At 51.1% G+C, this 15,039-nt stretch overlaps 6 protein-coding genes and 1 non-coding gene across 7 annotated transcripts; 1 reads left to right on the top strand and 6 right to left on the bottom strand.

Moving 5' to 3' along the window:
• Nucleotides 1-24: 24 nt before the first annotated feature.
• L228DRAFT_263754 (hypothetical protein) lies at nucleotides 25-2,118 on the bottom strand (the record flags this gene model as incomplete). Its single annotated transcript, XM_018334521.1, has 3 exons — nucleotides 25-235; nucleotides 343-1,822; nucleotides 1,937-2,118. The coding sequence occupies 3 exons, from the start codon at nucleotides 2,116-2,118 to the stop codon at nucleotides 98-100; spliced, it is 1,800 nt and encodes a 599-aa protein (XP_018184981.1). The 3' UTR covers nucleotides 25-97.
• Nucleotides 2,119-2,849: 731 nt separating this feature from the next.
• On the bottom strand, nucleotides 2,850-5,135 carry L228DRAFT_215021 (ATP-citrate synthase subunit 1; the record flags this gene model as incomplete). The annotated part of the gene is made up of 5 exons (XM_018330057.1): nucleotides 2,850-3,283; nucleotides 3,349-4,444; nucleotides 4,519-4,708; nucleotides 4,782-4,898; nucleotides 4,972-5,135. The coding sequence occupies 5 exons, from the start codon at nucleotides 5,133-5,135 to the stop codon at nucleotides 2,850-2,852; spliced, it is 2,001 nt and encodes a 666-aa protein (XP_018184980.1).
• A 2,110-nt stretch (nucleotides 5,136-7,245) lies between these two features.
• Nucleotides 7,246-8,114, bottom strand: L228DRAFT_43266 (hypothetical protein). The gene is made up of 2 exons (XM_018336586.1): nucleotides 7,692-8,114; nucleotides 7,246-7,587 (listed from the first exon to the last, which is right to left on the bottom strand). Exons 1-2 carry the CDS (start codon nucleotides 7,889-7,891, stop codon nucleotides 7,341-7,343), a joined length of 447 nt encoding a protein of 148 aa, XP_018184979.1. The 5' UTR covers nucleotides 7,892-8,114; the 3' UTR covers nucleotides 7,246-7,340.
• Nucleotides 8,115-8,425: 311 nt separating this feature from the next.
• L228DRAFT_241656 (glutathione synthetase ATP-binding domain-like protein) lies at nucleotides 8,426-10,562 on the top strand (the record flags this gene model as incomplete). Its single annotated transcript, XM_018331343.1, has 4 exons — nucleotides 8,426-8,866; nucleotides 9,412-9,626; nucleotides 9,686-10,238; nucleotides 10,308-10,562. 4 exons carry the CDS (start codon nucleotides 8,426-8,428, stop codon nucleotides 10,560-10,562), a joined length of 1,464 nt encoding a protein of 487 aa, XP_018184978.1.
• A 642-nt stretch (nucleotides 10,563-11,204) lies between these two features.
• L228DRAFT_271231 (hypothetical protein) lies at nucleotides 11,205-11,960 on the bottom strand (the record flags this gene model as incomplete). The annotated part of the gene is made up of 3 exons (XM_018335508.1): nucleotides 11,205-11,450; nucleotides 11,594-11,656; nucleotides 11,901-11,960. The coding sequence occupies 3 exons, from the start codon at nucleotides 11,958-11,960 to the stop codon at nucleotides 11,205-11,207; spliced, it is 369 nt and encodes a 122-aa protein (XP_018184977.1).
• A 479-nt stretch (nucleotides 11,961-12,439) lies between these two features.
• L228DRAFT_271230 (hypothetical protein) lies at nucleotides 12,440-14,788 on the bottom strand (the record flags this gene model as incomplete). Its single annotated transcript, XM_018335507.1, has 2 exons — nucleotides 12,440-12,715; nucleotides 14,546-14,788. The coding sequence occupies 2 exons, from the start codon at nucleotides 14,786-14,788 to the stop codon at nucleotides 12,440-12,442; spliced, it is 519 nt and encodes a 172-aa protein (XP_018184976.1).
• On the bottom strand, nucleotides 13,099-13,206 carry L228DRAFT_t129. Its single transcript has one exon. It is a non-coding gene; the product is annotated as a tRNA-Leu (tRNA).
• Nucleotides 14,789-15,039: the final 251 nt, after the last annotated feature.

Here is a 15,039-nt window from a genome sequence, read left to right as displayed (position 1 = left end):
AACAAAAAAAAAAAAAAAAAAAAAGCCCGATCAAAAGAAGAGGATATGAATATATAGAGAGTAAATTGAGCGTGCTGTGCTATGCTACTACAGGCTACTATACGGCCACAGGGTTCGGAGCACCGGCAGCAGAGCGTTGGAGTTCCACCTCGTCGACTCGGGCAAGAATACCTGCTTTCCAATCTTTATATTCTTCTCGACGGGCTGGATGGAGAAAGTCGACTCGGGGATTGAGCTGCGGGGAATGTTAGAAACCAGCAAAATTGGACGCAATATTTTGACGGGGGGAATCGAAAATGAGAAAGAAATCGTAAGTAAAGCTGGAGGAAATGCGAAACATACCATACTACCCAGGCCGCTTTGTAGACTGGGATCATCCTGTGCGACAAAGGCCTGTTGCTCTGCTTCGTCATCTTCTCGTTCAGCATACACGTCTTGATCATCCTCGTCTAGTTCCTGCGGCGTATCAATATCCATGGCATCTGGATCAGATGTGGCCACTTGTCTGCGAGGACGACCGGGCCTTCCTCTTCTTCTGCCGTCGTTGGCAGATATATCGGCAGCCGCATCGGCAGCATCAGGGATACTGCTATCGCCGCCACCGACCCGTACGCCTGCACCAGGAATAATGTTCTGGAACCACTCCATCTTTAACCACCCTTGTTTCGCCATGTTTTGCAAGGCGCGATCCACGAGTCCCGAGGGGAAGAAGAATTGGTCGTTGAATGCGTTCTCAAGGGTGCTTCTGTCTTGTAATTCTGGTGCCTCTTCTGTTGCTGTGGCGTTGGCATTATCATTGGCGTCATTGCTCGTCGTTTGGGTGTCACTGATGACCTGAGAGCCTGAGTTACCAGTATTCAAAGCGCGTTCAACGCCAGACCCCATAAATTTCGCCGTCGCAGGATCAGCGATAAACTTCTTCCTCGCATCGGGTGTTAAACTGGCTGCCCATACCCCGATAGCGTCCATGGCTTGTCTGCGAAGACGCATGTACTCCTCTGGGCTCGTTTCCTGGTTCATCAGACGCGCGACAACGAAGAAATATACCGCGAGTATCAGCGGAGGAAGATGTAATCTCCCATTAGGTTTTGCGACTCTCTTTGTGCTCCCGTCGACAGCAGTAGACGCAACGGTATTGGACTTTGGGGGGGTATTGACGTCTGGTGGCTGCAATTCATCTTGCCGTTGATGCTGCTCTGCTCCCTGGGACTCGCCAGTCGAATCTGTCGGCGCCTCTGTTTCATCCAATGGAGTAACTGATTCGGGCTCCTGCGTTGACTGTACAATCCCTCCATCTCGCTTTTCTCGACCGTCTTTATGACTGTCTTCTTCCTGAAACCTTGGCAGAACGGACGATACTCCAGCGTATACATGTGGCGGCGCCGCGGGCGTCTCGAGCGTTTTGCAGACATGTCGAACCATGGGCATGACCCACAACGGTACCTTGTCATCATTGGAAGGCTCAGGTAGAGGGTGATGACTTGTGATCTTTCTTGGCCTCCCTCTTCCGCGTTGCGGTGTAATCAGAGGAATGTCCTCGTCGCCGGGAGCCTTCCGTTTACGCGACAAGTCTGCTCCAGAATTACTCCTGTTACCATTCGGTGGTTGTCGACCTCGGCCTTTCTCTTCGCTGCCGGTTGATGTCTTTGGCACTCCTTCTTCGTCTCCAGCCATGGCACTTGCGATATCGATTTTCTTGGGTCGACCGCGTCCTCGTCGCTCTGGAATCGCATTTTCGAGATGTCGGTAAAGAGCCTGGTAAACGCGGGGTGGACAGGGTGGCCGGGGCTCTATTTTGGGGAGATTAAATCGTTGTTTTAACCTATTCCTTGTACATTAGTCGCCCAGATAGCTTTCGTTGTTATGGTCCAAGGATATATTTGTGGCAAGATGTGCAGAAAGAGTCGAGCACGATTGCAATGCACAGTAGACCCACCTTTCAGCAGCCAAATGCGCACAAGCATAACCCCGAGCAATCTCCTCCTCTGGTTTCAAATTACTCGCCTTTGAGCGAGACTGTGTGACAAGTGATGCGGCAAGCGTGACAAGTTCCTCGGGCACTGGGCCAGAGAGAGTGGGGATTAATCCCCCGAGAGTATTCTCGATATTGCGATTCATGATGTGATCATGTATGTCTTCCGCTCAAAGCCCGACAAAGCTGGGATCTGTAAGATATAATTGACAAGCTATTCGAGAGCGCACCGTCGCGTCAGGAGTTCCGTACAGCTAGTGAAGTCCTGCCAGCAGTCTTACAGCTTGAGGATGCCACTGGTACCGGTTGCGTTTAACGAATTAACTTCAGTGAGAAGTCAAGAGTGAACACTAAGTCTCTGTCAAATTCAATAAGGTATTATCATGTCGCATGTGCCAAGGATGTCAAACGTTATACACAGGGCACCAAGTAATGCTCATGGTGTTGACAGGGTCCAAGCTTTGGTCAAAATTACGCTTCCAGGTACAAAGCTACCGGTGCTTCTCGGTTCACCGCCCTCGGCAGAAAAGTCGCCGATGACATTTTCTCACATGATACGTAGGCAGGGGCACCCAAGAGAGTTGTTGGGAACTGGGACACGGCCAAGGGGCTGACACTGCATAAAGTGGAAATCTCACAGCACTCAATCTGATGTCACGGATAACCGATTGACGTGTAAACTTTGCATCATTTGAAATTTAATCGTTGAATTAGATTCTATTAATCATGGCGCGTATGAATTCCCTACAAGGGGTAAAAATAAGAAGAGATAGATGAGAAGATAGGGGCCAACGCAAAAGCTTGTTGGACACACGGCACGCGCAACATCGAATTCCCACACCAAATCCAATCAGATAACCATTGCTCAATTCTTTGCTTATAGGTTGACCTCGATACGACCTTCGGCCCCAGGAGCCTTCTGAGCAAGGCTGGGGAGGAGGTAGGTAATGTCGTCCCAAGGGTGACGGTACAGACCAGTCCGCAGTCTCTTCTGGTCAAGGAAGTGGGCAATCAGACCAATAGACCGACCAAGAACGAACAGACCGTTGAGGACACCCATCTTGAGGTAGTCCTCAGCCTCCTCGCCAGTGAAGGCACCGCAGCTGCGGAGCAGGTCAACGAAGCAGACGGCAACGCAACCGTCAACGTTAAGGATGAGGTTGTCCTTCTTGGAGGTGGTGACACTCTCGACAGCAATGGCGTAGTCGAGGAGCTTAGAGCTGGGGAATCGCTTCTTGACGAACTCCTTGACGAGCTCGACACGAAGGTCGGGGTTGTTCCGCGACTTGACACGGTGACCAATACCGGGGACTAATCCAAGAATTAGTTCGCTGCGGGAAAAAGAATACTGTCAAGCATAAACAGAATGTACTTACTCAGCTTGTTGGCCTTGCGCATGTTGTCAACAAAGTCACGGGGGCTGAGACCCTTGTCGAAAGCTTTGGTGAACTCCTCGGCGGCACCGTCCAGGGCACCACCGAAACGAGAACCAATGGTCAAGAGACCGCTGACGAGAGCGGAGATGAGGTCCTTGCCGGCACGGGTGGTGATGATGGTGTTCATGGCACCAGACACGGCGGGACCGTGGTCGGCCGTGAGCATAAGAACCATCTCCAAGAACTTGCTGGCGTAGTCGGGGAGGCGGCGGCGGAACCACAGAAGAGACATGACACCACCAATGCCAATCTCCTCCTTGAAGACATCGGAGATGGGCATACCGGCGTAGAGCAGCTCCTGGCCACGGTCGTCGGAGATGGTGGAGATGAAAGCAGCGGGCTTACGAACGAGACCGAGCTCCTGGGCCCACGAGTAGTCGATGGGGATCTTAGGAACGGCAGGCTCGGGGGCGGGCTTGATGGTGCCCTTGGAGACAAGGTCATCGTAGACGGACTTGAGAAGCTTGGGCAGGTCCTCAAAGGTCTCAGGAACGAAGATGCCGGCCTCCTTCATGGCCTTGTTCTTGGAGGCGGCAGTCTCGAGCTGAGAGTTGGCAAAGGAACCAGCGTGACCGAACTGGACCTCAGTCTTGAACATGCTAGCGCAGGTACCAATGGCCCAGGCGACGACAGGCTTGTTGATGACGCCCTTCTTGACGGCCTCAATGACGCGGTACTCCTCAACACCACCAACTTCACCGAGCAGCAGAAGGATCTTGCACTCGGGGTCGGCCTGGTAACGGAGCAAGTGGTCGATGAAAGTGGTACCGGGGTAACGGTCACCACCAATGGCAACACCCTCGTACACACCGTCGGTGGTTTGGGAGACAATGTTGTTGAGCTCGTTGGACATACCACCAGACTTGGAGACGTAGCCCACAGAGCCCTTGCGGTAGAGCTTGGAGGCGACAATGTTGTCCATCATACCACCAGTGTTACCAATCTTGAAAGAACCAGGCTTGATACCACCAACAGTGGCGGGGCCAATGATGGTGATGCCCTTCTTCTTGGCAACGTAGAGGATTTCACGAGCGCGCTAGAACATGCGGGTTAGCTGGATGGGGCTCCAATTGGGGGCGATGCGCAAATAAATCCACAGTCATGACTTACTCTCTCGGGGACACCCTCAGCAATGATGGCAATGGTGCGGACCTGGGGGAACTCCATCAGCTCCATGGTAGAGCTGTAAACACTTCGCGAGGAAGCAAAGTTGACGACAGTGTCAACATCAGTGTGCTTGGCCATGGCCTGGTCGACCTTCTGGTAGACGGGAAGGAGGGTCTCGCTGGTACCCCAGTACCTGCATTTCGAGAACCTTGTCAGCGGGGCCATTGCCATTGAAATGAAATCTGCCTGCTGCGGGCCAAACCTACATCTTGCTGACGAACTGGCCACCGAAAGTGTAGATGATACCGGCAACGGAGGGCTTCTCGCGCTTGCAGATGAAGTCAAAGTCGAGCATGCCCTGGACGGCACGGGGCTGCAGACCGCTGTTTTCCTGCTGTCAGCATTTCTCATTTTATTTGGCCATTTTCAAGCTCTAATTCTTGTTGCCCGACTTACTAGACGAAACATCTTGTCTTGTTGGTGAAGAGAGTGTAGTCGGCGGTAGGGCTCAAGGGCCGGCTGGCGGGGGAGAAGCGGCGGATGTTGTCGTTGACAGACAACGGGGCCGGGGTGGCCGTGCCGTTGGTGGTGCCGTTGACCTTGGGCGTCTCAATGGCCATTGTGCAGGTTGTTTTGAAGATACTAATAAGAAAAATAAATCTGTTGATAGAACAAGATGCGTTAGCATTGAGGATCTCGCAAAAATCATCTTGATGTAACGAGGCTGAATGGGAAAGCTAGGGTAGCAATTCTCCGCCCACACTCTTCTGCTGCCGTTCAACGCTTGCAGGAGCACGCAGAACGAGGTGAGCTTGCCGATGCGCTCAAAGCTCACAGCCACTCACAATCAACGTGAGGAATCTGTGGTTTCGCGTGCACTGCTACGAGCTGCAGAGAGCTTCGAGGTAGAGATGGTGCTGGGATGGAATGTAGAGACGCAGGCTAAAGAAAATCGTCGTTACCTCGAAGAAAAACAAGGCGAGAAGAAATTAGTTCTCTCCAAGTATGAGCAATGCCGTCCAAGCAAGGCTCGTCAAGATGTAAAAATTTAGAGAGAAGCGGACGAGGCCTGGAGAAAGGATGGGGAGGAGTGTTGGAGAAGTGGGATGAGGAGAAGGGTTGGAGGAGGAGATGATGAATTGGGGATAATTGGATTTTGGTTGATGAGAAGGGGAGGGCGATTCCTGGGAGCGAGGGTCCTCTTGGTCACTTTCTTTGGGCGTTCCCCTCGGTGGAGGTAACTTTTGAGTAGTGCGGTAAGAGAAATGTGTGTGCGTGCGACACCTTGGGGACTGAAGAGTGAAGCTTGGGTCGTTGTGTGCGGTGAGAGTAAAGGCAGGTGCGTGTGAGTAGAAATTCCTCGCTTTCCGACCAGGTAGGGAATCCGAACCGGGGGGCTAGCTAAGGCTTTGGTGGGAGCGTAAGTGCGCGGGTTGGATCGTTGTGTGGTGGGAACGGAGCAAAAAGTTGCTGCAAAATAATAGTGGGCTTGCCTGACAATAATAATGTCGGGTCCAACTAGGCTGACGAGGCGGAGAGACTAACAACGAGATTTCCGTTGTTGTCGCACACAATAACAATGGCTTCGGCACTTCTTTTTTCCCACTTCCCTTCTACCCAGTTGAGGGCGTATCTTGGTAGCTTTCACCACGACAGAACGTTTAGCCGCAGCGGCGGCAGTAGTAGCAGTAGCAGCACCAACAAGGCCGGCAGTTGAGGGAGTGATAGGCGTCTAGGGACACTGGCGATAAAAGCACGAGTGATGCTGGCATTAGAGGTGGTTTTAGTTGATTTTAGTGCCCGATTCAACAGTTGAAGGGCGATGGGAATGGGATGAGCCCACGCCAGGGGGGATTCGGTGGGGAGCAGCTAAAGTCTACCTATTCCGAAACAGACCGAGCCAATCACCCCAAGCGAGCTCTGGCTGGTCAGGGGTCTAGGGAATGTTGGGGAACTCCAACTCTGGTACGGCGCAGTACGTCCCCAAAGTACTCCTGGTACCTGCGTACCTGATCTCTCCCCTGAAGAAAGCTTCTCTCATTTTCCTCTTGAAGGGAATATCAAACGCTCTCTTTCTCCCGACAAAACAACATGCGCGAAAACCCCGCCTCAACCTCCGTGACGGCATGATGCTGCGTCATAGATTTCTGATGATCTCCGAGAGGGGTGTGTCTTGTTGACGCCGATCTTCTGTTTATTTTTCCCATGTGGATTAAAAGCATGCATGCCTGCAGACAGGCATCTCGCGGAATTCGGGAGTCGCGCAAGATTGCCGCGGCGTTTGCTTGTCGTGTGGCTCAAAAGTCTGTCTTGCCCTGTGGCCCCAGATGGTCCGAGTGCTCAGACCAAAAGTGCAAGACCAGAGCAGCTGCCACTTTTGACACTCGGATCCCTGTCGACAGGTTCCTATACCGGCTGAGGACCGCACTCGTACCATCTTTTTTCTTCTCTCTTTCGCCGATATGCTGCGCCCTTCGAGGCTTGTGAATCCATTGCTTAGTTCTGCCAAGTTCCGATCCCCTTGCGTACGTAAGCAAATACCCACAATGTACTCAAAATGGTACTTGCAATTTTCTTGCATTCTCAACGGAGAAGCCCGTAGCTCTCGTAGGACACCGAAGGTTCATCGCAGGTAGCCGAGGCGTCAATGGGAAAATATGGTCGTATCTGCAAGTACCGTCTAGTCTCAGGTACACCAAAGCCCTGAGCTTTCAACTCGGCGTCCGTGGTCGGTCGTCTTCCCCCGTCCTTCCTTTCGAAAATCCCTTGCCCTGGCTCTGTACCCTGGCGTCTTTTCGGTGGGCGTTCGCCGGTCGGAGGTGCCATTATCCTCTACTCTCGCTTACCCGCCGAACTAAAGTCGTTGGCGGGTCATCAAAAAGGGTCTCGGGTCTCGTCTGTCTGTGTGTCGCTCGCTCAACTGTTCCCGTAGCTTCCCTTGCCCCCCCTTCGTATGCGTCTTCTGCGTGTGCATATCCGACCATCCTCTTCAGCTTATGGTCTCCCGCCCAAGAGACCAGAAAACCTGGTTGACCCATTGAACTGATTAATTTCTTGCTCAACCCGCCCCCTCTGCTAGAGATTCGGTCATTAGCGTCGCAATTCGTGCTTCCCAAAGCTTTCTCTTTCCTGTTCCCGACACCTGCCCACATAACCCTTGGCGGTCCCCGGCTCACTCACCTTTTTTTGACTGCGGACACACAGCTCCCCTCCGTTCCCGCTGACCGCCGCCCCAAATTCCCAAAGCCCCAAACCATCGCGAATTCCTTCTCCTCCACCTCGACCACCAACACCTTCGGGCCCATTCGTCAATTCTCTCCCTTCTCCCCACCAAAGCTTCCCTTTCTCTTTCCATCTCTTCTCTCATCATCTCCATATCGTCTGCTCGTGTGCTCCCCTTCGAACGAGCTCAATCCATCTCTCTCCACAACGAGTCTTGTTCAGTGTCGTTGAGCAAAGACACTCCAACTTTTTTTCCTCCTCTCCCCGTGGTCCTGCATCTGGTCGTTTGAACCTCCGGACCGGTTTTCGACAATCCATCAACTTCTTCATATTTCGAGGTAAGCTTTGCCGCCGCAAAATCTCCGTCAATGGCGAAGCAACAAAGACTGGCCTTCCCGTTTTGCTCCGGTTCCAACAAATTGGCTGCTCCCGTGTAGCTGGACAGCCAATTTGAGGGGTTGGCAAAGAAGGGAAGAAACAGGTGCTCGAATTCTAAGAAACCCCACTCGGCTTTCTTTGATTCGAACTGCTTCGAATTCCCGCTTCGGGCCCTTGTCTCTTGCTTCTTTACTCAGTTCCACTTCGTTTTGAGCTTGGCTTCGAGGGGAGAAAGCAGCGACTTTGCGGGTACAGAATCCGTACTTACATTCGACAGATTTTCCCTTAGAAACTCCTCTTCTCCATCACAATGTCCGCCAAGTCCATCTCCGAGGCCGACGGCAAGGCCATCATCAACTACCACCTCACCAGAGCGCCTGTCATCAAGCCTACACCGCTGCCCAAGCCCGCCGTCCACAACCCTCCCCCTAAGCTTGCCACCATCTACTTCCCCGAGGATGCTTCAGTCGCCTCTGTCCTTGACCAGGCTGAGGCTACCTACCCTTGGTTGCTCGCCAAGGATGCTCTTTTCGTCGCCAAGCCCGACCAGCTGATCAAGCGACGAGGCAAGAGCGGTCTTTTGGGCCTCAAGAAGACCTGGCCTGAGGCCCGTCAGTGGGTTGAGGAGCGTGCCGGCAAGCCCGTGCAGGTTGAGACCGTCAAGGGTGTTTTGAGAAACTTCCTCGTTGAGCCTTTCTGCCCTCACGCCCAGGAGACCGAGTACTACATCAACATCAACTCAGTACGAGAGGTACGTGCAAAATACTTCCCTACCGGCCGGTCAACGAGGTACCTGGAGTCACGGGACTCGGGTCTTCCAAGACAAAGTCTGCAGCATTGCATATCTATGCAATTTCCCAGCGAATTACCCAATCAATTCACTTCTCTGGATTTTTGTCGCGGAAACGGCTGGAAATATTTCTGGTTTTTGTTCTTCATTTCATGTCTGTTTTGTTGGCTGGGGAAAGGGGCGTTATTTATTGCGTCTCGGTTTCTCGGGTCACTCCACGGACGAACGGAGACTAACCACAATATTTTGCACCATGCCCTAATCCCAGCCATCAATCTGCTTCACATGTTATGTCCCTGCATGAACCCACAGACACGAAAAGCCAAAACCCACTATCCACTCCATCCCCCTTCCCCTTGCCCCTTACCCTTCTCTTGGTTCGGCCCGCTGTCACGCACCGGGCCGTCGGGCCACACCATTTTAGCACGCTGTCTAAAACATGTCGTGCATATTTTTGTCGCTGCCGGTGTGCATAAGGCTGACAATGCTTGTTTCCCGTCTTTTAGGGTGACTGGATCCTTTTCACTCACGAAGGTGGTGTCGATGTCGGTGATGTCGATGCCAAGGCCCAGAAGCTTCTTATCCCCGTTGACCTCAAGGAGTACCCTTCAAACGAGGAAATTGCCAACACTCTCTTGAAGAACGTCCCCAAGGGTGTCCACAATGTCCTTGTCGACTTCATCTCCAGACTCTACGCTGTCTACGTTGACTGCCAGTTCACGTGCGTAAAGCCCTCCACGCTTTATGTTAGGCCGGTTTGCAGCTGACATGCTCGTTTAGCTACCTCGAGATCAACCCTCTGGTCGTCATCCCCAACGCCGATGCTACCTCCGCTGATGTTCACTTCCTTGACCTTGCTGCCAAGCTCGACCAGACCGCTGAGTTTGAGTGTGGTGTGAAGTGGGCCGTCGCTCGCAGCCCCGCTAACCTCGGTCTCCCCATCATTGCCCCCAAGGACGGCAAGGTTGAGATTGATGCTGGCCCGCCAATGGAGTTCCCCGCTCCCTTTGGCCGTGAGCTTAGCAAGGAGGAGGCTTACATTGCCGAGCTTGACGCCAAGACTGGTGCTTCGCTCAAGCTCACCATCATCAACGGCAGTGGCCGTATCTGGACTCTTGTCGCTGGTGGTGGTGCCTCCGTCGTCTATGCCGATGCCATTGCCTCTGCTGGCTTCGCCAACGAACTCGCCAACTATGGTGAATACTCTGGTGCCCCGACCGAGACCCAGACCTTCCACTACGCCCGTACCGTGCTTGACCTGATGCTCCGCGCTCCTGAGCACCCCGAGGGCAAGGTCCTCTTCATTGGTGGTGGTATTGCCAACTTCACCAACGTAAGTCTTGAATGCGCCCAGCCACTTTAATCCATCTTTTTTCAAATCAGCAATTAACACATTTGATAGGTCGCTTCCACTTTCAAGGGTGTCATCCGTGCTCTCCGCGAGTACGCTCCCGCCCTCAACGCTCACAAGGTCCAGATCTGGGTCCGTCGTGCCGGTCCCAACTACCAGGAGGGTCTCAAGAACATCAAGGGTGTCGGCCAGGAGCTGCAGCTCGACATGCACGTCTACGGCCCTGACATGCACGTCTCTGGTATCGTCCCTCTTGCTCTGAACCCTGGAAAGGACATGGGCGATGTCAAGGAGTTCACTCTGTAAGCGATTTCCAAAACGGGCGCAGAGAACTGTTTGAAGGGAGCAAAGGAAGCCGCAAGCGGGAAATGATTTAGAACGAAGCCTAATCCCCGTTTCCCTTTTTTTTAAACATCAATTGTCTTTGGGTGGCGGGAACTGGGAGGAAAGGGCTTATTCTAGGAGTGATGATGAACCATTTAGACTATTTTTTTCTTTTCTTTTTACCTTTTTTCTTATTTCCGCCTTACCTACCTAACCCTTTTCAACCTACTCTCTACCCTATCCGCTGACCTGACCTAACGCTCCCAATCTACCCCATTTCTCGTGTCATTGCCGCAAGAGGGGGGAGATGGGACGGGGGCCAACAAGATGTACAACCCCCCCCAAACAACAATCATCCCCAGGTCTGTCTTACTCTTAATGCAGCTATGCTCTATGCGATGGATGCTGAACGCCTCCCTTTTTCAATAATTAATAACATTCAATGATCCATATATGCGCGTCGTGGTTATGAGTTGTCGAATGTGTGATTACTAGTATACAATTTAAGTCGTTGAGCAGCGGCAGGAAATAGAATATGCAGTCCTGTATATGAAACGTGGGTATATTCATCTATCTGTTTATTTATTCAACTAGCATCGACTGATCAATCAACTGCAAAGTGCCTTATTCATCGTAACCTTGTGCTTGTTCTCGACTTTGCGTACGGTCCTCGTCTTTAACTCCATATGTTCCAGCTTGACTTTGCGTTCGACTTCGATTGTGACCGGCCCCAGCTTCGGCTTCGGCCCCGGCTTCAGCTTCAGCCTGAGCTTCACCAGACTCTGCATCACTCTGTGCGCCCTTGTCTTTGGCCATGACGTTTTCGAATGACGACCACAGCGCTTCGACAGAGGAGAATTCGTTGCCGACCTGTTGTTGTTGTTGCCAACGGGGGCGTGTTAGCTATGTTTGTCTGATTTGTGTTTTTGTCCGAGTCCGCTTATCGAAAGTGTCAAGCTAACTGCTACTAATAGCAAATTAATGAACTGGAGAAGAAACACAAAGAAACGTACCTCGATGATGCTTTCGAGGCCGCGATTAAGCTTATTTAGATTCTGAAGAACCATTTCGAGACTCTGTAACCGGGAGACTTGTGGTTAGCGTTTCTGACGAGAATGGTATTCTGAGTTTCATGTGATAGGACGGGAAGAAGGGCAGTGTTTGGAGTAGGGTGTTCGAGGAATGGTGGGAGAGATGGAGTGAGAGAAAGGGAAAAATAAGAGGAAGGAGTAAGAGAGTTAGAGATAAGAGACAGGAGAGGTGGAGGAGATGATAAAAGACGTGATAATTAGTACAGGAAGAAAGGGAGGAGGAACATACGAGTCCAATCTCGCCGACTAATTGATCCCGTTGAATCTGAAAGGGTGTCTTGTCTGCCATATTGTCCTGTATCTTATCTCCCGTGTCCTTTATTCCGCGGATTGTACTGCCCGAGCAGCCCGTTCTCTCTGGGCAAGACAGATCTATGTCCTGCTTTATCGAGAGCTGAATGCTTTTATTGTAGAACGCTAGAGGGGCGCTTAAGACAATCTCCGAAATATATCGAAATTACAATCACTGAGCCAAATCTCGTAGCTCTGGTTCAATGAGTATATCCGTGCGCGCTTTGATCCAAGTCTCCAGGCCGTATATCTATCGTATGGTCACCTCGCAGACGCTCCCGTATATCCCAGAAACGAATCGTCTCTCAATGTCGCTGCGACCTCTCGTAGACTTCCTCTTGTAGACTTGGGTCCGAATATCGATTTGAACGCCGGATCCCTCTTTCGTGCTTCCTTGAAGACTTTGACCACGTTCACGGTAGTTTTTGTTTCCTTGTATCGCTCTGAGATCACCGAGATATTCAGACAATGGTCGGACTAAGCGGGGGGTATATGTGTCTTTCGAGCGTCGCTCTGTAGTCGGACAGTCCGAGGCACCTTATGTCGTCTGTTCTGGGAGGAAGCCGGTGCTTGTACCGGTACAATCGAGGTAACTGAGCCGGTATACTCGTCAAGGGCTCCTGGAAGTAATAGCCTGCACAGTGATGATGAAAGCGCTAAATCAAGTCGTGTTGCCGTAAATGTCCGCTGAATATCGCCGCCGCTGCGCAGTCCTAGCGGCGGGCTCGTTCTCTTACCACGCTGTTTGTCCAGCTGTGGCTTATCGAGGTCAGTCGTAAACGGACAGTAGATAAGTGCCCAGCAGCTTCACTCGAAAGGAGTAAGGAAATCAGATAATACTTGTTGGAGGGACGGTCATGGAAATTTGTTAATCTGTTGATAGCATTAAGCCCGCAGCGCGGATCTCATGGCTACTGCAACGCGGGACAAGATGGTTTACGCGACGCAAACAGAGCAAACCAAAACCTGACATGGAAAACATGGCGCCTCGAGTTTATCATCAAGCCAGGGTACAATTTGCAAAGGCATGTAATCATTTTAATCGCAGAAAAAAAAAATCTAGATTGATACAAAGAATAAAAGCAAATACGCAAAATTCAAGCTATTAATAAAATAAAACAAAAAAAAAAGAATGTTGAGAGGAGCGAGGTTCGAACTCGCGCGGTTTCCCACTGCGGATCAGATCACAGTCTCTTGAAAGACTTAACCTAAACACAGCGCCTTAACCACTCGGCCATCCTCCCATTGGGCATACCAATCTTCGCTCATAATTCATACTATGAGCGCCGTTGCACGCTCAAACTATAAATGGAAAAGTGTCCTTCGCACACTGCATTTTCAACTACACTTGGCTCTCACGGGAATTTGATGACTCAGTCTAAGATTCTTTGAACACAGTTCTACTTTGAAATTTAACGTAACCTATTTTTAGACTCGGGCAGATCGACAGGGTATCATGAAAGAAGCCTTTGCGCAGTACGCAAATTTAAAATATAACATATAATATATTAAATATTATTGTATGTTGAAAATTGGGTGTGAATAATGTGCAGTCTATAAGTATATACTTGAAAAGAATAAAGACAGGGAACAATTTCACAATATAGAAAAGAAGTATTTTTCTGTCAACTCTATTTTTGATCAATGTCACGATCCCAACTATAGCTCATCAACTCGACGTCGAGAAAAGGATCGTAGCATGTCATGCGTCGGTGACGAGTCACGCGTACTCCGTACAAAGAAGCGAGTCATAGACTGGTTGGTCCTCGGTCTAGACCCAGTCTCTCGCCAAATTTCGAGAACAAAAAAAGGCTGCCGAAGAGGCTAGACCGATAAGCCGCGATAAATATGCACGATGATGTCGATCGTAGATCCCTGCATCGTACGGCTGCGCCATCTTGTGTGGGTGGATCTTTCTTTTTTCTTCTTCCCGGCTGGCCGTGTCTTGGCCCCATCGTCATACGTCTCAGGTCAGAGTGTTGTCAATCCACCTGTTGTGCCTGACGAACCGTTCTGAAAATGTCATGCGGGGTAATGTTAGGAACTCCACTGTAAAATTCATGGCGTGGAGGACCCAAATGAAGCCCATTGGACGATGGCGTCAATTTTGGCAACGTTCACCCCGGAGGACCCCCTGCCTCGTGGTTCTCTTCTCCACTTTTGAAGCTTGAGCTTCAGACCTCGGAGAGAAAGAAATTGACCAAGTGGAATAAGCTCTCGTCCACCACAGAGCGGATTGGGATTGGCGAGTCTATATGTCGGAGAATCCTCCGAGCGGATTCTCTGTTACCAATGACGCGGATATGACTGTACGCGATCGCGCTGGGATCAAAGTGCAACGTCGAGATCGAAAAGTCCAACAACCGCAATGTGGCGCAGAGAGCGCTGAATGACTCTAAATCAGCGACGCCGGGCAAACTCTTTGCATCTCAATTGCAAAATAGTGTATGCTTCGTTTATGGGCGTATGGCTTCGAAAATTAGATCGGTAGGTGCGACAGTAGAAACCATTCAGAGCAATTGATTGAGGTCGGCCTCGATGAAATGTATTTGTCGAGCAAAGAAATCTGTGTGAATCTCAGACCTCGACCTTGTCGCGCTTCCCTAAGGTCAGCCTGCGCAGGCGTGACTTGATGGGGCCGCTGGCGCCGCCGCCATTTTGCTCTCGGTCGCTCGCATTGGATGATGCCGAAGAAGGGCCATTGTCAGATGCGCCCGAAGACCTTCGCATCGCAGTTTGCTCGAGAATGTCCTCAAGGCTGACATCTGAAGCGGAGCGCGAGTGCGGGATTGGATCGAGGACCTCGATGAATTTGGAGGCTGTCATTCTAGTTTGTGTGGTGATGATCTTCCTGAAAATATGCGATGAACGGGATTCTCGTCGAATGTGAAGTGAAATTGATCCAAAAGGCAAAAGTAAGGTGATTTATATAATAGAGCGATTGTGTGTGGGGGCAGATTTGGGAATAAGGCTGCCTCGCGAAAATGGCGTATAGCTTTGTGGAGCTCTAGATTTTTGAGCTGCTTTGAGTAATGAGCTTGGTGATTGCGCCTTTGAAACGTCTGAATACTTGAGGC

This window comes from Xylona heveae, assembly GCF_001619985.1.
Source record: "Xylona heveae TC161 unplaced genomic scaffold L228scaffold_13, whole genome shotgun sequence".
Classification (NCBI taxonomy): Eukaryota; Fungi; Ascomycota; class Xylonomycetes; order Xylonales; family Xylonaceae; genus Xylona; species Xylona heveae.
This window is presented reverse-complemented; position numbering and strand designations above follow the sequence as displayed.

Bases quoted from the DNA above. Each gene is read 5' to 3' on its own strand.
- L228DRAFT_43266 (XM_018336586.1), bottom strand. From the start codon at position 7,891: ATGGAGATGATGAGAGAAGAGATGGAAAGAGAAAGGGAAGCTTTGGTG. The intron at 7,588-7,691 runs GTGAGCCGGGGA...AATCTCTAGCAG, and splicing joins CCGCAGTCAAAAAAAGGTGA to AGGGGGCGGGTTGAGCAAGA.